The 21,816-nt window shown below is 51.2% G+C and overlaps 10 protein-coding genes across 10 annotated transcripts; 7 read left to right on the top strand and 3 right to left on the bottom strand.

The window, feature by feature from the left end:
* Positions 1 to 846: 846 nt before the first annotated feature.
* Positions 847 to 1,611, top strand: An02g04330 (uncharacterized protein; the record flags this gene model as incomplete). Its single annotated transcript, XM_001399532.3, has 3 exons — positions 847 to 968; positions 1,021 to 1,090; positions 1,153 to 1,611. 3 exons carry the CDS (start codon positions 847 to 849, stop codon positions 1,609 to 1,611), a joined length of 651 nt encoding a protein of 216 aa, XP_001399569.3.
* A 762-nt stretch (positions 1,612 to 2,373) lies between these two features.
* An02g04320 (uncharacterized protein) lies at positions 2,374 to 3,726 on the top strand (the record flags this gene model as incomplete). The annotated part of the gene is made up of 6 exons (XM_001399531.1): positions 2,374 to 2,460; positions 2,525 to 3,147; positions 3,210 to 3,378; positions 3,432 to 3,530; positions 3,588 to 3,643; positions 3,702 to 3,726. The coding sequence occupies 6 exons, from the start codon at positions 2,374 to 2,376 to the stop codon at positions 3,724 to 3,726; spliced, it is 1,059 nt and encodes a 352-aa protein (XP_001399568.1).
* A 563-nt stretch (positions 3,727 to 4,289) lies between these two features.
* An02g04310 (uncharacterized protein) lies at positions 4,290 to 4,919 on the top strand (the record flags this gene model as incomplete). The annotated part of the gene is made up of 4 exons (XM_001399530.1): positions 4,290 to 4,339; positions 4,407 to 4,465; positions 4,525 to 4,671; positions 4,825 to 4,919. 4 exons carry the CDS (start codon positions 4,290 to 4,292, stop codon positions 4,917 to 4,919), a joined length of 351 nt encoding a protein of 116 aa, XP_001399567.1.
* A 74-nt stretch (positions 4,920 to 4,993) lies between these two features.
* Positions 4,994 to 5,831, bottom strand: An02g04300 (mitochondrial 54S ribosomal protein uL16m; the record flags this gene model as incomplete). Its single annotated transcript, XM_059746236.1, has 3 exons — positions 4,994 to 5,172; positions 5,244 to 5,711; positions 5,774 to 5,831. 3 exons carry the CDS (start codon positions 5,829 to 5,831, stop codon positions 4,994 to 4,996), a joined length of 705 nt encoding a protein of 234 aa, XP_059599937.1.
* A 339-nt stretch (positions 5,832 to 6,170) lies between these two features.
* Positions 6,171 to 9,592, top strand: An02g04290 (uncharacterized protein; the record flags this gene model as incomplete). Its single annotated transcript, XM_001399528.1, has 5 exons — positions 6,171 to 6,257; positions 6,341 to 6,362; positions 6,418 to 6,505; positions 6,560 to 8,925; positions 8,979 to 9,592. 5 exons carry the CDS (start codon positions 6,171 to 6,173, stop codon positions 9,590 to 9,592), a joined length of 3,177 nt encoding a protein of 1,058 aa, XP_001399565.1.
* An 852-nt stretch (positions 9,593 to 10,444) lies between these two features.
* On the top strand, positions 10,445 to 13,130 carry An02g04280 (uncharacterized protein; the record flags this gene model as incomplete). Its single annotated transcript, XM_001399527.3, has 3 exons — positions 10,445 to 10,467; positions 10,573 to 11,040; positions 11,105 to 13,130. 3 exons carry the CDS (start codon positions 10,445 to 10,447, stop codon positions 13,128 to 13,130), a joined length of 2,517 nt encoding a protein of 838 aa, XP_001399564.1.
* A 2,203-nt stretch (positions 13,131 to 15,333) lies between these two features.
* pkaC (cAMP-dependent protein kinase catalytic subunit pkaC-Aspergillus niger) lies at positions 15,334 to 16,982 on the top strand (the record flags this gene model as incomplete). Its single annotated transcript, XM_059746234.1, has 3 exons — positions 15,334 to 16,119; positions 16,187 to 16,440; positions 16,502 to 16,982. The coding sequence occupies 3 exons, from the start codon at positions 15,334 to 15,336 to the stop codon at positions 16,980 to 16,982; spliced, it is 1,521 nt and encodes a 506-aa protein (XP_059599936.1).
* Positions 16,983 to 17,975: 993 nt separating this feature from the next.
* An02g04260 (uncharacterized protein) lies at positions 17,976 to 18,344 on the bottom strand (the record flags this gene model as incomplete). The annotated part of the gene is made up of 2 exons (XM_001399525.3): positions 17,976 to 18,152; positions 18,222 to 18,344. 2 exons carry the CDS (start codon positions 18,342 to 18,344, stop codon positions 17,976 to 17,978), a joined length of 300 nt encoding a protein of 99 aa, XP_001399562.1.
* Positions 18,345 to 18,904: 560 nt separating this feature from the next.
* Positions 18,905 to 20,150, top strand: An02g04250 (uncharacterized protein; the record flags this gene model as incomplete). Its single annotated transcript, XM_001399524.3, has 6 exons — positions 18,905 to 19,006; positions 19,063 to 19,086; positions 19,143 to 19,213; positions 19,272 to 19,353; positions 19,403 to 19,663; positions 19,716 to 20,150. The coding sequence occupies 6 exons, from the start codon at positions 18,905 to 18,907 to the stop codon at positions 20,148 to 20,150; spliced, it is 975 nt and encodes a 324-aa protein (XP_001399561.1).
* A 100-nt stretch (positions 20,151 to 20,250) lies between these two features.
* Positions 20,251 to 21,365, bottom strand: An02g04240 (uncharacterized protein; the record flags this gene model as incomplete). Its single annotated transcript, XM_001399523.3, has 2 exons — positions 20,251 to 20,304; positions 20,412 to 21,365. 2 exons carry the CDS (start codon positions 21,363 to 21,365, stop codon positions 20,251 to 20,253), a joined length of 1,008 nt encoding a protein of 335 aa, XP_001399560.3.
* Between the last annotated feature and the right edge of the window lie 451 nt (positions 21,366 to 21,816).

Raw genomic sequence — 21,816 nt, 5'->3', positions numbered from 1 at the left:
AGAATAGAAACCTGACGATGTCATTAGATTCTCAGAGCGTCTAGAAGCTCATCTGAATCCAGGGGAAATCGTTTCATCAATTTTATATGCGTTGTGAAGAGATCAACTATCCTCCACTTCAGTAGTTGGCAAGATAATGGGTTGCTGACAGGGCCAATTTGTAGAACTTGCTTCATCGGATACTCCTGTATCCAGTATGATTCTCAACATGCTCCTTCAGCTGCGACCCATATAAACTGGCAGCACCATGATGTTACAGTACTGGAAGTTCAGTAAACTCCAGTACACCTAGGAAGTGATGATCAAGAGGCGTTCAGCCACAACTTCATTCGTTACTACTATGAACATTTGCTACTAAATCCAAAGGTGGTATATATTATCAATTGTACGGTATCACAGATGTTCAAACCTGCTTTTTCGTTGTCATTCATCCAGGCTTCAATGATATCCACAGATAGCATCAATGAGAAGAACAAGATGCTTGCCTACCTCAAGCAAATCTTCTTAGACAAACTACGCTTGGAGCCCTAGGAAAGTGAATGAGATGCTGAATTTGGTAGTTTGGGATACGATTTCCTAAAACAGACAAGCTCCGGCTATCATCGGGCGCGCGGATCAACCCAAGCGGCACCAAAGGCGGTGAATTATAACCGACAAAAAAGCATTGCCTGATATTCCGTAAAAGTGATTGTATCACGTGCCTCAGGTACCTTATCCCAATCGGAGTTCTAGATAGCATCTCTCCATATCTCCCCGCAGAGCATATAATCATTGACAATGTTCTCGCGCCCGATCTCCTCATGGGGTCGGCTTCCTTGGTCGGGTCCCGGCCTCCGCCCGTCCACCATGACAAATACACGATGTGTTGACTCTGGGAGGAGATTCTTCACTCGCAGTTCATGCCTCCGGCAGAATATCAACGCACCGTTCAATACGCCGCAGTCGCAAAAGCGCAATGCGTCGACGATGTATGTTAAAGGAGCGCAATGGTGTCTGCAGTTCACGTCTAATAGGTTCTAGGTACTATGCGGCCAGTCTTATTCTCGGAACCGTTGCGCTTGCCTATGGCTCCGTCCCTCTGTACAAAATGGTTCGACAAGCCTGCCCTTGAATTCTAGTCTGCGGCAGAGGCTAACGGCTCTATTCTTACAGATCTGCCAACAAACCGGTTGGAACGGTCAACCTGTACTCACTCACCGTGGAGGCGACAATGATACCTCTTCCCGCGTCACTCCGGTCACCGACTCCCGTCGTTTGAGAATCACATTCAATGGATCAGTTTCGGATGTTCTGCCGTGGAAGTTCACACCGCAACAACGTGAAGTTCGAGTTCTTCCAGGCGAGACAGCGCTTGCGTTCTTTACGGCGACGAACAAGGGCCCGACGGATATCATTGGTGTAGCGACGTACAGTGTCACTCCCGGACAAGTTGCTCCTTACTTCAGCAAGATCCAATGCTTTTGCTTCGACGAGCAGAAGCTGAATGCTGGAGAATCGGTTGACATGCCGGTGTTCTTCTTCATCGACCCCGACTTTGTCAAAGATCCGGCCATGAAGGGCATTGATACGATTACGCTCTCATATACCTTCTTCAGTAAGACTCCAGAATGAACCCATGATGGGGTATGTTTGTGGCTAATGAAAGCGAAACAGAGGCGCGATATGATGACAACGGTGTCTTGAAGCCATTGCCGTCGAGCTAATGGCATACCTGATCGTTATACACTGCATACCAGGAGTCAAGCGATTAGACGCTCTATGACAACAGACTCCCAGTAAGATGCTTTTTGAAACGTATATACCCGGAATCACCCTGGCCAGGTGACATCCAGCGGAATGTCCCAGAGACCTGACACGGTCCGATGTGTGACCATCCGAGCAAACTCGGAAGACATATCTCTCCTCTTACAAGGGCCAATCATGAAAACCTGAACCTGGTGGTCCCAAGCACCCCCCCCGACCATCTTTGTAACATAGATAGAGCATGTACATACAGAGACCTACTGAAGCTTTTTGTATGGAACGGGTGGGGTAACAAAATCTTGTATAATAATCGGGCGTTGGAATATGAAATTTGAATAGGCCTAAGGGATTACCGCCATACATTATTTACTTCAACATGGAGAAAAATTCACAGTATTTTCATGGTTCCTTGAGTACTGTACGGAGATCTGCAATGAAATTGTAGGTTTGGACTGATTGGTGAATCCGCTGCACAGTCAGCGTAGCGCACGGACCGCCAATTAAGCTCGCGTGTCACGACCGACGCGTCTGCGCTCGGCCTAAGCTATCTATCGGCTCTGAAGGGAAAGCATACTTCTGAATAGAGACCTAGAAGCTTCAAACCAGAGCACTACACACTCAATCGGCAAAATGGCCTTGCTAGTCGACAAACTGCGACCGCGGTCGCTAGATGCCCTCACATACCACCCTGAGCTGTCCGCGCGACTGAAATCATTGGTAAGACAATTCAAGCCAATACTATGTACCTCGAGTACAATTCTCACAAACATGTTTGTTTTAGGCGCAAAGCGGCGACTTCCCTCATCTGCTCATGTATGGTCCTTCAGGTGCAGGCAAAAAGACACGAACAATCGCGACGCTTAAAGAATTGTACGGTTCCGGAGTCGAAAAGATCAAGATCGACGCCAGAGTCTTCCAAACGACAAGCAACCGCAAGCTCGAGTTCAACATAGTGTCTTCGGTCTACCACTTGGAGATCACTCCATCGGATGTTGGGAACTACGATCGTGTTGTGGTTCAAGAGCTGCTGAAGGAGATTGCACAAACCCAGCAGGTTGATCTCTCGGCGAAACAGCGCTTCAAAGTCGTTGTGATTAACGAGGCCGATCATCTCACCCGTGATGCACAGGCAGCGCTGAGACGGACGATGGAAAAATATAGTCCCAACTTGAGGTTGATTTTGTTGGCGAATAGCACTTCGAATATCATCGCCCCTATCCGGTCCCGTACCCTGCTGGTCAGGGTTGCTGCTCCGAGTGAGGAGGATATCTGCACTGTTTTGAAGAACGCGGCTAAGAAGGAGGGATGGCCTGAGGCGAGTGGGTTGAATAAGAGGATAGCTAAGGAGAGTGGGCGTAACCTTCGTCGCGCGCTTCTAATGTTCGAGGCTATTTATGCTCAGAAGTACGTTCTAGATTGGTTGTCCATTGCGTGCCAGGGCTAACGTGATTTGCTATGGTCTTTAGTGAGAAAGTTACGGACAACACGCTCATCCCACCACCCGACTGGGAAGCGCTGATTGCGTTGATAGCTGAGGAGATCCTGGCAGAGCGGTCACCGGCTCGTCTGTTGCAAGTCCGCGCACGGTTATACGATCTTTTGACGCATTGCATACCACCGACTACCATTATCAAGGTTCGACCAGTTTGGTTCAGGCTTGTAGAACAGAAATGCTAATTGGACTTTAGTGTCTGACATTCAACCTCATTACAAAGGTCGACGATGCTCTAAAGCCCGATGTCATCAGGTGGTCGGCATTCTATGAGCACAGGATCACTCAAGGCAGCGTAAGAGCTTTACTTGCTACATGAACACCCATGATACGTGACTAATACTTTTCGCAGAAAGTAATCTTTCACCTTGAGGCATTCGTTGCCAAGTTCATGCGCATATACGAAAGGTTCGACTGCCCCCTAATACTTCAAGACTACTTGATTGATTTACTAACCTGTGCACAGTTATCTGATGGGCATGGAATTCTAAAATTACGAAAATAATAATACCCAACGATTCTTAATGACTTCACTGTACACTACCGGAGATCTTATCTTATCCGGGCCACTATGCGACTCGTAACTGAACTACCTCCGTATTCCTAGCATGCATTACTCCTGTATCTTTTAAAAAACCATAGCCTTTTTACATCCTGCATTGATTTCATGAACGCTAGAGTCCAAGTCTCAGCTCACAGCGATTCAACCGACATCCAATCAAGTACCTACAAACCGTGCCCCAACCAACAACTACACCCTCGTATCCCCAAACCTGACCACATACATGTGATCGAGGACAAAATCAACCGGAAACAGCCAGGAACAAAACAAAACACGAAGTGGGCGTTACTTCCCCACAAAACCTTGGTAGAGATGACATCTTGATAGTCTAGATGGCTAGTAGGTAGACTACGTCATCGTACCATGGACGATGATCCACCACAACCACAACCATAACCCAGATCCCCCGACTTCTCCCAGAGACTTTGTGAACTACCTAACTATCTTTGAGAAAACTTAAGTATCGTACATAGAAGATATCTACTCTGAATAATGTCTGACACTAATCTCATGGATATCGAGCCTGGTGGTGAGAATACGCAGTACGTCTAGTCTATTATATCTTGTCTTTAGGGAATTCAAGTCATGCTAATGGTTGTATATGAACAGGTATGAATCCATCCGGTTGTATACGGAGACCCCGAAGAAACAGACTGGCCAGTTGGGTGGTAAGTGAACCTATTATTTGCCATGGATGTCCCAAGCATAGGAGCTAAGTTGCTCATAGGCCACTCCCAACATACCGTCAGCGAGATGAGAACTACACTCGGCGACGACCGGAACGAAAACGAGGATCAGTATCGGGATACGCCCCTGGCACGACAGCTGGAAAAGGGCGAGGCTACAACAGGTCTCACGGGGATCACGGATATAGGTAGGTACAGGTTTGGTTTTGATATTTCGTTTTTCCTAACTCCGCATATTCATGTGAAAAATACATCGACACCTGCGACAAGCGGGAAAGAAAATAAATGAAACATGACAGATAGAGAGTCTAGAAGCTGATGATGATGATAATGTACACAAGACCTGAAGCCCGAAACCCCAGAAGAGGGTGCTGCGCTGGCGGCGAAAATCAGGAGAGAACAAGGGTATGGACCTGGTTCGGGCGTCGGGGCTTAGATGTCATGACGTTGTGATTGAACCGGGGTGAATTGGCGTGATTGAGAGGTTTGGTTGAGAGGGAGCGCTTTGAATTATTGGGGAGCAGAGGGACTGGAGGAGGACGAGGTCGAGGTCGGGGGGTTCGGTAGGTCCTGAGTACCGAGGGCCGGGCTTCTGCGTGCGCGTTTGAGGCTCTCCAGAGTCACTCCGTTGCCAAGTTTCGTCAGTCCAACGACCGGCGGGTCACCCTTCTTCACGAATTCCCAGAGGCCTGCAGCCGTTGTATAATTAGTTTACCGTATGTTGATAATTGGAGAATATCATCAGGTGGATGTAACGTACCGGGCAGCTTGTGGCCGGCCAGACGGAAGGCCTCCCTGGCGACCTTTTCGTGCAGATCACCCTTGAGCTCAAAGACAATTCTGCTCACGCCAACCTTCGCCGTCCAGTAGTCGAACTTTCCCTTACCCTTACCCATACGTTGTTCGTTGCCCTTGGTGTAGACACCGATGTTTGCGCTCACGCGCTTGTACAATGTGTAGTTCATACCCCTCAGACGTCTCTTAATCGTATCCTCCGCAATTTTCAACGAGGCAGCGGGCAACCGACGGTCGTGGTCCTTCATCCGCAAGCCATAATCACCCCAGACGACGGTAGTACCGCGGGAAGAACCACCAGTTGCGACATGCGGACGACCCTTAGGGGACTTGGATCTCTCGGCGAACTTAGGGGTAAGCCAATCGAGGGCAGGCGAAGTCGTCGAGAAGCATCGCGATAGAGGGAAAGCCGTGAATGGCGTCGACAGACCTACTGTACGGCATCGAAGTCAGGATATAAAAAACTTTTCTTGGGGAGGCTTGCGGGAATCTCACACGACGGCCGGAGGAAGGCCATCTGAGGCCCCGAGAACATCTTCAGCTGCGGACCCATTGTGAATCGTGGCAATCGGCCCTGCTTGGACTGGATGGGGGACCGGAAGGATGATGGATGGACCGCAGACTGACTTTCAGGCCATCGGCTTCACTCCAGCGCCGATTCCACTTCCCGAAAGGGAAGAAAGTGCTGCGCACGTGCCACACGCGTGCCACCCTTAGGTAAGCCAATTAAGTCACGTCTCCCGCCGGAGAGCTCCAGGCAGCGCGTCGTGTTTCTTGGGAAGCTGCCTGTGGTGTGCTAGTTGGGTGTACGTCAATGCATCGTTTCTCGGTCGCTTAAATATCCTGCACATCCATTGCACTCTGGGGCATGCTCCGTTAATCATCTGTCGCCATGCCTGCTGATATTCGGAGCTTTTTTGGCGGCAAGTCTAGTCAAGGCTCCAACCCATCTCCCGCGAAGCCCGCGCCAAAGAAAGAGGTATGTGAATTTCCCGTTGCGCATAAGCATTTGATATTGCATGCGAATCGCCGATGAGTCTACTAACACTGATACCAAATTAGGAGCCTCCTACGAGAAAAAAGCGTAAGAGACCTGGTTATATGTTCGGACGCGGAATGTCTTATTGATGCGTATACAGGGACTAGAAAGGTTGTAGACGACAGTGATGAGGAAGAAGTTGTCGCTACCAAGTCCGTAAGCCCGAAGGTGAAGGCTCCGAGCAAGCCGTATGTCTGCCCCAATGCGACTCCACCCGCTGTCGTTTACTGACAATTACTCAGACAGCCAGAAGTATCGAAGGGTGAACCCACAACTTCGTCAGACTATTTCGCATCTAGCAAGAAGAGAGGCAGGCCAGCCAAGGAGACCAAGACATCTCAGCCTGCTGTCACCGACGAACCCGAAGCGAAGCCATCTCCGAAACCGAAAAAGTCTACGAGCACCGAAAAACCTGCACCAAGACCTCAACGCGGTACACGAAAGGCTACCACAGTCGTTGACGACGATGAACTCGGTGGCGATGATATCCATGCGACAGAGTACAAGAAAACAGGCAAGGGGGATGATGATTATGTCGAGGAAGAGGATAAGGAGAGTGACAGTGACTTTGAGGAACTTGCGGTAAAGCCGGCTAGTGCCGCCTCTGGAAGACAGGGACGTAAGAAGGCGGCAACTGCTGAATCGGATGAGGATGTGGTAATGGAGGACCTGCCAAAGCGACCTTCCAGGGCTGCCAAGTCAGCCGCCACTCAGCCAGCGCGCAAACGCAAATCCGAAGTTCTCGAGAAGGACGAGGACTACGACTCCAAAACTAGTCCTAAGAAGGCCGCGCAGACGAAAGCCGCTCCCCGTACCCCTAAGAAGCCAAGGGCGTCTACCAAAACCGATCGACCTGAAAGCAAGGAGATTCAGGATATATTCGACAGCATCCCTACGATCAGACCACCCTCTCCTCCGCGCGAGACTGGTGAAAAGGCCAAATTTAACTACGCTGCTCACGCACAGCGCTCGCGGTCACCAGTAGCTGGAGGGGCGGACATACCAGAGGGAGCGGAAAATTGTCTTGCAGGGCTCTCCTTTGTTTTCACTGGTGTCTTGGACACACTCGGCCGCGACGAAGGACAAAACTTGGTCAAGAAGTATGGCGGTAAAGTTACTGGAGCCCCTAGTTCCAAAACCAGCTATGTTGTTCTGGGAGCGGATGCCGGACCTAAAAAGCTGGCAACGATTAAGCAGCACAATCTAAAGACAATTAACGAGGAAGGACTTTTCGAGCTTATTCGACGACTTCCAGCCAATGGTGGAGATGGGAAGGCAGCAGAGCAACATGAGGCGAAAAAGAAAGCAGAAGAAGAAAAGATTCGCGCGATGGCCGCTGAGATCGACCGCGAAGAAAAGCGCAAGGCGGCGGCTACGCGTAACACTGCTCCCTCAGGGCCTCAACCGCCATCAAGTTCGCAAAGTACGACGCAAAGCACGAAGACTGACGACCGCCTGTGGACCACCAAATATGCGCCGACATCGATGAATATGATTTGTGGTAATAAAGGTGTTGTCGAGAAACTACAGAATTGGCTTCGCGACTGGCATAAGAATGCCAAGGCTGGATTCAACAAGCCAGGGAAGGATGGGTCAGGGATGTATCGCTCTGTCATGATTCACGGACCGCCTGGAATTGGCAAGACCACTGCAGCACACCTGGTGGCAAAGCTAGAAGGATACGATGTCGTGGAGACGAATGCAAGTGACACAAGAAGCAAGAAGCTCGTTGAGAATGGCCTTCTCGGTGTTTTGGACACGACTTCGCTGCAAGGCTACTTTTCGGGTGTTGGGAAGAAGGTGGAGAGTGCGAAGAAGAATTTGGTCCTCATTATGGATGAAGTTGACGGAATGTCCGCTGGTGATAGAGGTGGTGTGGGAGCACTCGCCTCAATCGCCAAGAAGACTCACATCCCGCTGATTTTGATTTGTAACGAGCGAAGGCTCCCGAAAATGAAGCCTTTCGATCATGTCACATATGAACTTCCGTTCAGGAGACCGACAGCCGAACAGATTAGAGCCCGACTGTCGACCATCTGCTTCCGCGAGGGCTTGAGGATCCCGCCTCAGGTCTTAGACAGCCTTATTGAAGGCACCAACGCGGACATCCGGCAAGTGATCAACATGCTTTCAACCGTCAAATTAGACCAGACAAACCTAGACTTCGAGAAGGGGAAGCAAATGTCCAAAGCATGGGAAAAGCACATCGTTCTAAAGCCGTGGGATATCGTCGGCAAGATCCTCAGTGCGCAAATGTTCTCGCCAAGCTCCAAGGCTACTTTAAATGATAAGATCGAACTCTACTTCAATGATCACGAATTCAGCCCCCTGATGCTTCAGGAGAACTACCTGAAAACACGACCGGCGTTAGCGGGCGCATATCATGGCAGAGAACAAAAGCTGAAACAGCTTGAACTAATGGACAACGCCGCTTCGAGTATCAGTGATGGTGATCTCGTTGACAGGATGATTCATGGTACTCAGCAGCAATGGAGTCTGATGCCTACCCATGCGGTGTTCAGTTTTGTGAGACCGGCGAGCTTTACGTACGGAAACATGATGGAGCGGCCCGGGTTTACTAGTTGGTTGGGACAGAACAGTAAACAAGGTATGTGCGATCTGTTTGGATATCAAAATTTGCACAGCTAACACCGGTTATAGGCAAGCTTTGGCGTTACATCAAAGAAATTCAGGGCCATATGCGTCTTCGCGCATCTGGAGATAGAGATGAGATTCGACAACAGTATATGCCGCTCCTTTGGGACAGGCTAGTCCGCCGACTAATGGTTGAAGGTAAGGATAGCGTCGACGATGTTATTGATTTCATGGACAGCTATTTCCTTACGCGCGAGGATTGGGATGCCTTGGTAGAACTTGGGCTGGGACCTATGGATGAATCCAATGTGAAGCTGCAGACACAGACGAAAGCAGCATTCACGCGGATCTACAACCAGCGCTCCCACCCTCTTCCATTCATCAAGGCCAGCAGTATTGCTGCTCCCAAAAAGATGCCGAAGGAGAAGCCTGACATTGAAGATGCCATTGAGGAATCGGATGAAGAAGAGGTACTCGAAGACGACTCGAAGGACAATGACGAGAGCGAAGAGCTTGATTTGAAGAAGGACAAGTATGTTCGCGTGCCCAAGAAAGCTGCGAAGGGTGGAGCGGCCAAAGGAAGGAAATCGAAGAAGGCAGCAGCGGGCGACGATGATTTCATCGATGACGAGGAAGAGAAGCCCAAGAAGGCTCGAGGCCGGAAGCCAAAGGCCAAATGATTCTAGAAATCGGGAGAGCGACGGAGTCGTGACCTCCAATTATGTTCATGTATCATCAGTTCTGTTAGTATAATGAGCGGGCTACTAGCGATGTCACCATCAGCAGTGGATGATGATTGTCTTTATGTGATTTCCACCGAATTATTTGGAATAAAAAACCCCAATTGTATAGTCGACCACAGTGAAGGAATCCAGAGGCGTGTTGTGATGTTGTTATGAAGAGAGAGTGTGTCTCGTATACTGGGTAGTACCCCGCATCTATCTATCGCCGGGACCAAGAGTTACACACAAATAGAGAGTAGCAGGTACCGGGGTGAATTGAACATTAAGCCATGCCCCTCGGTGGTTAGTTTGCCTTGCATAGACTAACTGTGTAAAGATAAGGGAATCAGGAACCCACCCCTTGGGCCGGACAGCCGGACAAAGGAGAGTTGGTGTCAGAGGAAGAAGAAGTGCAGGCGGGAAAATGGCGGCGGTGCGGAGATGGGCCACGGGATCTCCAGGCCCATCTTCTGCCCGCGACGGCTGAGCCTGCAGTGCTTTTGATCCCCACACAACCTCATCGCCGGAGGACGTCTTCCTCGTACCTTTGCTGCTTATCCCTCATTTCGTACCATCAGGCTGGTCCTGAATCAACATCACACGGTCGCTCTCTTTTCCTACTTCTTCTTCGGCCTGCTCCAGTTCAGCGCATCCATCCATTTCCCCTTGTTGCACCAGCCCGGAGATCATGCCCACTCGAACCCCGACAGCGGTTTCGCTTCCCCTGGCGTAAATGCTCGTTCTTCGTGATTGCAACGAGGCCTACTCTATCTCTTATTACTCATCTTTTTTCTTGCAGCGATTGTAACCATGTCTCTTCTTCACAATGAAGAGTAGGTGTTTGACCCCGCGACCATCTCGCGTCCCCCCCCCCTCCCCTCATCTTGCCCGGGAATCGCACACATGCAGTGTTGAGCCAACAACTAACCCAAACCCAGTTTCACAATCTGGCAGTTGCGCACCTCCTACCTGTCGACCATAAAAGACGGCATAGGTGACAGGCTTATCAACGTGAACAATACTGTGCTCAACACACCAGGATTCCGCGCAGCTGGCTGGTCTTCGGCTTCTACAAACCCCAATACGCAGAGCGCGGCTGCCCACATTAAACGTACAAATTCGCCCCCGATTCCTACTACTACGGCGGTTACCTCGGAATACTACCAGCTGGGTGTTGCCCGAGACGATGCGCAGAGATTCGGCCTGGTAGATGAAGGCGACGATGATGAAGGAGGAATGGTGACTGGGAAAACCAATACGGATTTGATTGGGCGTCGAAACCGCGGGAAACGAGTTCACCGAAGGGAAAGACAGCAGCATGAGCAACAGAAGCACAGAGAAGCGGAGGAAGATGACAGTAGTGATCTGAGCGATGAGAGCGACGATGATGGTGACAGTGCTCGAAGGTGAGTCAATTGGCTCAAGGGATGCAGAGACCCGCATATGCAGTCTCATGCTCACAAATCATAGTGCTGCGAATCAGATCAAGTTTACGAAGATGCCCATACGAACAAGAGCCGGATCTTCACCCATACGCTCATCAGACCGGCAGGAAAGCCCTCAGGTCATGGTCACGTCTCCATCGCATCCAACAATGGGTACCCATTACCGTACGGGCTCACTGGGAACAGCTGTCAGTAGCATAAACGAGCGGCCGCGGCGTGATACTACGACTACAGCCAGCAGTGACATATCTTCGGACAATGACCTGGATGCATCTGCCTTCAGAAGACGTCAGATTTCGTTCTCTGGCCATGACCAGGTTATCGAACCTGCGAGAAAAAGAAACGGCCCACCAGGCCCTCGGGACCTGGAAGAACTCCATGAGCAGGCCGAGGACTCAGGAGCTGAATCTGTGGGTTCGGCCCTGTCATCTGATTTTGACGCAACAGCGGGCTCTGCGTCACTACTTGCAGGTGTTGGAATCACTGGTAGCTTGGATTCATCCTCGCCAGTTGCTCTGATGCACAAGTTGCAGAATGGCACGGGCTCACAGACGGCATCCCCAAGGAAACCCAGAGCCCCAGCGCCGGAGTTACAAGATCTGCCCCCTCCGCGGCCAATCAGCACTGTCCAGCCAGTAAGTTTACTTTCCAAGGCACTTAACGCGCGCAAGAAAGCGCCGACGAACCCAGTGGAGAAGTTCGCGGTGCTTTCAGGCAAAGGCTTGACCGATGTCCTGAACATCAAACTCTACCTGCCCTTCTCCGCCGATCCCGATGAACCACTCGATTTGCCAATTGCGCGCGAGTCCAAACTTGCCGAGCAGCCAGCACCAGTAACGGTTGTTGAAGCAATCGGTCTAGCTCTTTGGAGATACAGCGAAGAAGGCCGCGAACCGGCTGTTGAACGCAGCAAGCTTACCGTGAACATGTGGACGCTGCGAATGGTGGAAGATGGCGAAGTCGAATATGATTTTCCCGCTTTAGGTCGAACATCGCCTATTGCCGACTTTACCTCGAATAACAATCGGGCAGCTGGTCGACGGACTCGAGGGAAACAGTATGATGAATTCGCGCTGGTCGAAGCATCGAAGGCGGAATTCGAAGCAAATGAGCGCCAATTCCCCCAATATAGCCAGACAGCTGCTTCTGAGGATAGCGGAGAGGCACCTGCTCCGACCAGTGCCCCGACGAGCCAAACGGTTCCGCAGAGCAAGGCACCCCGTCCGAACCCGATTCTGGGACAACCCTTCTCGTCGGCTTTGAACGACAATACGCTGACGCCCGCGGATCGGCCTGCTGTGCCCACTTCCCATGCCACACCTCGCCTGGGTGTCTCAAAGACGCTGAAAATCCGGTTCATCAATGTGGAAGCGTCCACCCAGGTGACCACGCTCAACACGTCTACCGACAGCTACATTGCCGAGATTCTTGACTCGGTGTGCAAGCGATGGGGCCTGGACAAGGGCAACTATCTACTGAAGGTGATGGGCTCCAACACGATCGCACCACTCGACCGCACCGTGGAAGCCTTGGGGAATATCACAGAGCTGGACCTGGTCCGCCGACGATTCGGGCCGCAGTCGCTGACAGGCTCCCCCGGCAGCTCATCCCCGAATGCGCCGCTCCTCATTGACAGCAATAGCGCGCCCAGCAAGAAGGGGAAGAAGAGCGGACAGCGCATGCTGCACCCGCTCACGCAGAAGCAAGATCTCATTGGAGGATACTACCGGCGGTACTACGTCTGGCGCAAACAATCCATGGGCTTTACGCAATCCAACCACCGGATCCTGACATTTGACAACGACTACATGCATATCATGCCGGCGGACACGGGCAAGACGGCGTCGGACACCAAGACGCGGTCGATCAGCTTCAACGATGTTGTGGGATGCAAGGTGAGCCGGCGACACCTGAAGAATTTCCGCGTGGTGGTGTTGCGCGGCAACGATGCCAACGAGCAGAAGCGGTATGATTTCGAGGCGCGCAATGCGCTTGAAGCGGTGGAGATCGTGGACGAGATCAAGAAGAACATGGCGCATTATCGCATCTAAGGGACGCCTCCATCATATTGTTTATTTGCTTGCTGTTTCATGAGAAACCCAGAGGGCGAAAGCGAGCCCTCCGACCATCGGAAGGGCGGCGTTGCGATCTTTGCTACTAGGTAGGAGTACATAGGCAGGACAGATTTCGGTTTGGATTTGAAGTTTGCAGCAGCATGGAGCCAGGCTACAGGGGAATCAACAACAATTGGAACAGATTTGTTTTTCTTTCTTTCTTTTCAAAACCTCGCGAGGATAGTAGTACGTGTAGATAGTAGGTAGTGGCGGTGCGCATCCCATCCGTAGCGTGTACACTAACTGTGTATCTAGGGTGCTAAGGTAGGTAAGTGGATGCAAGCGTCGAGATCAATTCAGACAGAGTTAGTACCAGAGTACTTAGTAGTCAAGCCTCCCGACCAACCAGGAGGCTGCCGGACGGGGGAATTCCTGGCCGGTCAGGGGGCAGCTTGATTGGCTTCGACCAGGCAGCCCAAATCCCCCGAAGGCGGGGCGGTTTCCACTCGATGGCTTTTGGATCCACCCGGGCGGTGATGAAGTCATCTTCAGCGGTAAGCAATTCCCTAATTAACTAACTAACTAGTTAGTTAGTTAACAAGGCAACCTGTGCTGCCAGCTGCCAGCTGCCCAACATGCATGTTGTTCGGGTCTTTTTAGCGACAGTCTAAACAGTATACCGCAGATACAGTAGATATACCAAGCCGTGCAAAAACCACGGAGAGTGGTTGCACCGGCAGTTTCATCTCCCAGCCTCTCTTACCTAGGCACTAAGTAGTGTCTAACAAGGAGGCTCTCGTTTCGGAATTCAAGCCACGATCTGAAAACAGTGTTCGATGATGACCTCATCGGGGCGAATCTGAACCCGGAAATCGTTGGGAACATGGATCTCGATAAGCGAAGAAAGGAAGAATGCATCATTGATGATAATGTAGCAATTGAAGGGTCCCATGGATCGAGAGGCTGAGATCGGCTGGACCCGGTGGGTTTTTTTCTCGCCTTAAGCAGAGTTGCAACACAACTTTGGTATCTGGGGAAGTGAAAGAGACTGGTTCGGTTATTCCAATGTCATGATATGATAATTTATGGTTCCACTGCTAGTACCATGATCGTATTTGACTGACTGCTGGAGGAAAGTGTTTCTGTGTGGGAAAATACTGGCCCAGACAAAGTATGTTTTAGCGTTGGGGTGGAGTCGGACAAGTGGTGGTAGTGGTGGTTTAGTTAAGTTGGTGATGGAGATAGCATAGCTTCTTCGACTTTGGCCGACCGCTTTTAGACGGAGGGAAGGTAAGGTGCTGTGTATCAACTTGCTTTGATGCGTGGAGAAGTTGTAACCTTGAATAAGCGCATTGGGAAGAAAAGAGTAGTAGTTAGTGTACTATGTTCCATTGATAGATAGAGATGTATCTGCCAAAAGAGAGGCAGCTGACTGACTGAACTGACTGAACTGACTCTTGTCACTCTCCGCTAAGCCCAATTCATGCGAATTCACGCCAATCCAACCCCGCCTCTTCTCTCCCTTTGCTTTCCCTTTTTTCCATTTTTTCCACTCCCTCTCTCCATCAAACTAATCAAAAATAATTATAATGAAATAGGATAAATAATTGCGGTGCTTGTGCTCGTAGTGTTTTTCAGCTAGTTGGTTTAGTAGTAGTAGTAGTGGTGGTGCTGGTCACAGCAAGCATCTCTTTCCCTCCCCTCTCATCTCTTCTCCTCTCCTCTCCTCTCTTTCTCCCCCTCACCATCAGCATCATCAGCATCATCATCGATCCTCCCGCACACCAGCCATACTCTCACCACCCACCCCCCGGTCCAAGCTATCATCCCACGAGATTCCCGCACTCCCCCGCGTTACATATTCTCCCTTCTTATCCGGACATCCTCACGGTCGCCCGTCTGTCCAATTGAGTTTCCGTTGACCGCCGTTCGGGACCAGTGTTCTGTTCTGTTTGGGGGCTCCGCTGTATCCGCGCCCGAACCCGTCCCAAGAGAAAAAGCTCGCCGCTTTCCCTCTCCATATTATTCTTACTGTGTTGCTTCCTTTCCCACCCCCCCCTCTCTGAGAGCATCTCTTAAAGAGGGGTCGCGTTGATCTGCTATCGCACGCATCCTTTTTCCTCCCTTTTTCCCACGTGGATAATACCATCGTGGGCTGCTCTATCATTTTAATTTTACTGCCCACAGCAGCGTGTTCTCCATGCCTAGTTTAGGAGGTTTGCTGAAGAAACGGCGAACGAAAGATTCGCAGACCCTCTCCAAAGAGCTTGAAGCCGGTTCGGCCCAGACGCAGACGTCACCAAACGCTGCCGAAGACCACCACAACCACAACCACCACCAACACCACCACCACCTCTTCCACCACCACCATCAACCCCAACCCGCCACCAATTCTGGCTCTGCAGCAAACACCCCCTCTCAGCCTCAAGATTCCGTGCCTCAACAGTCCAATCGGTCTTCGGGAGCAGAAAAATCCTCCGACGGTCAGGTAGCCTCCATGCAATCCGCTGTGACGCAAGCCTCGCCGTCTGCCCATCATACCTCTGGCCTCCCGCAGCCCAATGCCAATGCGGCTAGTATACAAAATATAATTAACCCCTCCCAGCAAGGCGCCATGCATTCGGCTTCCAGTGGTCAGACGCAATCTCACCATGCCGGTCGCAGTGATGCCCGCACCACCAAAGGGAAATACTCCTTGGATGACTTCAGCCTTCAGCGCACCCTGGGTACCGGTAGCTTCGGTCGCGTGCACTTGGTGCAGTCGAAGCACAACCATCGCTTCTACGCTGTCAAGGTGTTGAAGAAGGCGCAAGTGGTCAAGATGAAACAGATTGAGCACACCAACGATGAGCGCCGAATGCTGAATCGCGTCAGACATCCGTTCCTAATCACATTATGGGGTACATGGCAGGATTCCCGGAACTTGTACATGGTCATGGACTTCGTAGAGGGTGGTGAACTCTTCAGTCTGCTCCGCAAGTCACAGGTGGGTTATTCTGACTTGGCCCGCCCGACCAACGTAAAGCTGATGTCTGGTACCTCTTTTCATGTAGCGGTTCCCCAACCCCGTCGCCAAGTTCTATGCGGCGGAAGTCACTCTTGCCCTTGAGTACTTGCACACGCAGAACATCATCTACCGGGATCTCAAGCCCGAGAACTTGCTGCTAGACCGCCACGGCCATCTGAAGATCACCGATTTCGGTTTTGCCAAGGAGGTGCCTGACATCACATGGACCCTTTGTGGTACTCCCGATTATCTCGCCCCGGAGGTGGTTTCCTCTAAGGGTTATAACAAGTCGGTTGACTGGTAAGGGTTGCCATTATTGATGTTCATGTCCCTTTGGCGCAGGTTACTAATGATGCGAAAGGTGGTCTCTGGGGATTTTGATCTTCGAGATGCTGTGTGGTTTCACGCCTTTCTGGGACAGTGGCTCCCCAGTCAAGATCTACGAGAACATCCTGCGTGGCAGGGTAAAATACCCGCCCTACCTGCACCCGGATGCTGTTGATCTGCTGTCGCAACTGATCACGGCTGATCTGACCAAACGTCTTGGAAACCTCCATGGCGGTTCGGATGATGTCAAGAATCATCCTTGGTTTGCCGAGGTCACCTGGGACCGTTTGGCCCGCAAGGATATCGACGCTCCTTACGTGCCTCCTATCCGTGGTGGCCAAGGAGATGCGAGTCAGTATGACCGCTATCCGGAAGAAACTGAACAGTATGGCATGGCTGGTGAAGACCCGTATGTGCTATCTTTCCCATTTACTAATAACGCGTGGTGGGTCACATTACTGACGCTGCTTGCAGACACGGCCATTTGTTCCCAGACTTCTAGTGTTGTGCTATGAGTTATGATGGAATGATTGTCTCGCTACCGAGATGGCATCGTGTCATCCGATGATATTGCGAGCCCTGTAAGACAGGACTATCTCGCTAATCCTTACCCTCTGTGCTACCAAAGGTAGCACCACACCCATCATTCGTTGAGTTCCCCTTGACGTCGGTTTGTCTTCGTTATTTGATCGCTGGCCGACTTGCTTTTTTGGCTACCTTTGACGTAGAGCATATATCTAAGAGCTCTGTCATTCTCAGCGTATGCCTTTCACCATCTTTCAAGTATACGCTATGGTCTTATCTATCTGCTTTTCCGGTATCCGGACTGTTGGTGGTCTGCATATAAGCTTACCCTTATATGAGCTCTGGGGAGATCTGATGAGTGGATGACTTTCCCGGTGATCTTTATCTAGGTGGGCATTGTCTATATTTCCTCGCGTTATGCCAGGCAGGAGGGTGTTTGCGGTGGTGTTTGTGCCGGAAGCTTCGGGGGGTTTCTCGTGATTATGCCGACCGTTGACTGGTGAATGGTCACCAGCGGCACCCGTTTCTTCTTCAATGTTTCCTGCTTATTCTATAGTCATATTGTGCAAATACTGGGGAGCTACTCTGGGTCATTCTTGATGTCATCTTTCCGTTTATGCCTTTCCCTGTCCCTGTGGCGGCAGTTGTATAATGTACATATTCGATTTGGCCATTGCAATAAAAGTAGTCTTGGATAAGTGGACGCTGGTCCCTCAACTGTATCATAAGCATAGCCTGCCATTCAAGGCTCTTGTCTTTTCAAAACGCCACCGGCTGCCCGAACCAAAACCGTCCGTCCGTAATATACACAAAGATCATCACACCAATGGCCACTGCCTCATATCACACCAAGGTATACCGGTCAAAAACACCTCTAGATCAGATCAACACATGGCCAAACACATGGAAGAGAAGTGGTCCGCCTAAATCCAACCACTCCCAACCAGCACGGATATCAACGAAGAAGAATATATGGCAGCAAATCACAGCGAAAGCATCTTCTTCTGCTCGGTGCCCACGCGACGGGTGTATGTCCGGCTAACGGTGTTCCAGAAGGCGATGTACTTCTCCATGCAGTCGGTCAGGCAGGCCTGTTCGCCGGCGGACATGGTCGTTCCGGGAGTGGGAACGCAGGCTTCGAAGCAGTGTTCGTTGACGTTCTAGATGGCAGATAGAATGGTCAGCGCAATCTTGAATGAAATTTCCTGAAGAAGGATGAAGTAACGTACGGTGATCAGAGTGCGGGCGTTGCTCATGGCGGATTCGGCCTGGACTTGCTTGAAAAGGGCCTCCTTGACTTCCTTGCTGGAGGCGTCGGTGGAGGGGGAAGAAGAGCCGCCGAAGATACCCATTGTGAATTTACTTGTGTAAGTGTGCGTATAGAGTGATTAAGGTCGTGGTTGTGGGAGAATGCAGTGGTAAATGGATGCAGTAGTATGCCAGTATAGCAGTGATGAGACAAGATCTTTTGAGCTCCGACGGAGGTGTGGCTGGTGTGCCACAGGAAAGGAAAGTAAGGTTGCTGCGCCACCGCCCGGCGATGTGGACACTTGGAGTTCTACACTTCCCATCGCTAGCTGGTTATTATACTCGGCTTGCTTCTCTTGCGTCGATCTCTGATCTGTCCCCTCCTCTTCTTCCTCTCCGCTTCTTCTTCTTTGATCTAAGTTCCCGGTGTTCGTTCTTTCATTTATCCTCCTCCACACCTCCATTTCCCGGATCTACTCTTCTATTTACTCAATTGAAACCCCCCGCTCACCCTTGGTTTTGTTGATGTCCCGGTGACAATTGACTTATATCGCCCGATCTATTAGCTGCAGTCTATCTTTCACGCCAACACTTATCTTTCTTGCACGGTCGCTTGGCTTAAGCCTTACATAAAGGTCTACTGTGCGCTTGTTACTCGTCAATCATGCTACTTCCGCGGCTTTCGTCCCTTTTGTGCTGGGCTGGCTTGGCCAGCGTGCCTCTGGCCAGCGCCTACGATGGTGATGACAATGTCAAGAGCATTCCGGTGTGTATGCTGCTGTCATAGGCTATAGGATGGTCTGCTAACTGGTCTCGGGATAGCTTCGCACGCACAGTCTTTCACCGGTGGGTCGCTTATAGCTGCAGCTATGCTTGCGCATCATGTTAATGTCATTTCGCAGCCATACTTGGATTCCGACTTCCAAAGCCGCTGGTTCGATTTTGGTGGTGACACGATAATTCGCGCCGACAAGTATGTTCGCCTGTCTCGTGGTTAGATGGGAGTGAGCTTATGCTGAACAACATCTTAGATACATCCGTCTTACGTCCGATCGCCCGTCGCAGCAGGGATGGATCTTTTCTCGTGTGCCTCTGACCGCGACAAACTGGGAGGTTAGTTGATACGCTTTCTGAGGGTTCGGGGCAGTTCTGATATGTGCAGATCGAGGTTGAATTCAAGATCGAAGGGTCCGGCAACTTGCACGGCGATGGCTTCGCCATGTGGCTCACCAAGCAGCGCGCCACCCAGGGCCCTGTCTTCGGTTCGACGGATAACTTTGAGGGTCTGGGTATCTTCTTTGACACGTACAAGAACAACCGTCCCGGCACTTCGTTCCCCTACGTCATGGCCATGATGGGCGATGGCCAGACTACCTACGACCAGGCTCACGATGGAAAGGCCAATGAACTGGCGGGCTGTTCTGTAAGTATAGTGTGTAGAGGTGCTATGAATGTTGATCTGACTATTGCTATAGGCTCGTGGTCTCCGTGGTGCCTCCATCCCTACCAAGGCCCGCTTGACTTACTTCCAGGACAAGTCCTTGACCCTGGACCTGCAGTACAAGTCCGAGGACAGCTGGATTCCCTGCTTCGAGCTGACTGCCCCCGAGTACAACATCGCTATTCCCTCCGTTGCCTACCTGGGCTTCTCTGCCGAGACTGGTGAGCTCAGCGATAACCATGACATCATCTCCGTCAAGGCCCAGAACCTGTACAGCGTTGGTGGCGGCAGCAGTGGCAGCTCTTCCCGCTCGGGCAAGGGCCGTGACACTGGCCGTGTCAAGCGCCGTAAGCAGAAGGGCAGCTGGGGATGGTTCTTGTTCAAGACTGTTCTGTTCTTTGCTGTGGTTGTGGGAGGTTATGTCGGGTACACTGCGTACCGCACCAAGCACCGCTACTCGCGGTTCTAGATGTGGCAGAATGTGGAGACAGAGAGAAACAGAAACAGAAACAGAACAGGAAATGTGTCATTTATCCTTGCATAGCCGTGTCGCGTTATATCAGTTGTATCTATCTATGAGCTTGCTTCCTTGCAACGCGAAAAGTTGACGACCAACCAGTAAACTAAATGCATAGTAGGGGTATCATAAACAACAGACAGAACATCAAGAGCGTATCTACTTCCCCCTCTTCCTCTCCTCATTCCACATCTGATCCACAATCTGAAATACCTCCGTCACACTCTTCAACACCCGCTCATCAATCCCCAACTTCCCATACCGATGCTGGATCTTGTCCGGATGCCACCGCACCCTCTCCGTCTTCAAAAGCCCCAGCAACCCATCTCCACCTCCATCCTTATCCTCATCATCAACAACCCTCGCGCACTCCCTCATAAACTCCTCCACTCCCTCCCTCCCCACATCCCTCCTCTCCCCACTCTCAACCGGCCAAAACACCATCTTCTCAAACCTCCCCTTACCCCCTTCCTCCTCATCCCCCCTACCCAGCCCATCCAACTCCTCCCAACAAGCACAATATTTCCCCCAAACCCCCCTCCACCCCCGCCTCCTCTTCCTCTCCCTTCCCCTCCTCGAACTCTCCTCCACCGCCCTCTCCCACTCCCCCCTCTCCCTCTCCCTCCTCCTTTCCTTCTCTTTCACCCTCCTCCTCTCCTCCCGTATCCTCTCCTCCTCAGCAAGCATCCCCTCTCTCGTCCGTTCCCACATCTTCCGTCTCACGTACGCAGCGTACTCCTCCTCGTCCATCATCTCCAGCTCGCCATTCGGACCCTTGGGTACTTCCGGCACCGAGTACGTGTGGATGGGTTGACCGTACACGGACTCCCAGTATGCGGCGCCTTCGTCGTCCCCGAGCGCGTCGAACAGAGATTCGCGGAAGGCGGTGGTGGGGGAGAACCGCGTTGTGGAGGGGTCAGCGTCTGGTGGTGGGGTGGTGTGTTTGCGGCGGTGGGGGGCGCGGTGTTTTTTACGTTTGGGGGAGGGAGTGCGGTGTCGGTCTCGTGGTCGGTCATTGGAGTGGTGGCGATGGCGTTTTCGGGAGGGGTCTTTGAAGCGGAATTTTGAGGGGCGGGGGTGGGTGGTTTCGTTGGTGGTGGTGTCTGGTGGAGGTGAGGTTGTGGTTGTGTCGGGCGGATGTGGTTGTGGTGGTGGTGAGGTGGTCATATTGAAGGGTGTTGTGGGGTTGTGGTGCTGAATATATGTGCGTTAGAGCATTGCGATAGCTGTAGATATGGTATGGTGTTGATTAGGAGTGTAGGATGGTGAATGTGAGATGGATGTAGATGGTGGAGAGAAAGTGATTAGAAGGAGAAACATTTCGAGGGATTTGAGTAAGCTAATCTTATCTTATCTGATCTGGAATATCTGAATAACGTTGATGATGTCATTGCTCTCGACACTGCTTTCCTATTCATAGCACTGTTGTTGTTACTAAATAGCCACTAGAGAGACTAATGCCCCAATAGCTTCTTCTACCTATCATATTAAGTTTCAAACCACGTTGAGAGTGGCATCATATCTACTACACCGAACACACCATCCCAATACCCTGCATAGCTTACTAATATCATACATAACTCATCCGGAATCTCGCCCCAACCCGAGAGATATCACT

The sequence above is a fragment of the Aspergillus niger genome, assembly GCF_000002855.4.
Source record: "Aspergillus niger supercontig An02".
Lineage (NCBI taxonomy): Eukaryota > Fungi > Ascomycota > Eurotiomycetes > Eurotiales > Aspergillaceae > Aspergillus > Aspergillus niger.
Note: the sequence above shows the minus strand (reverse complement) of the source record. Positions and strands in the feature narration are given on the sequence as shown.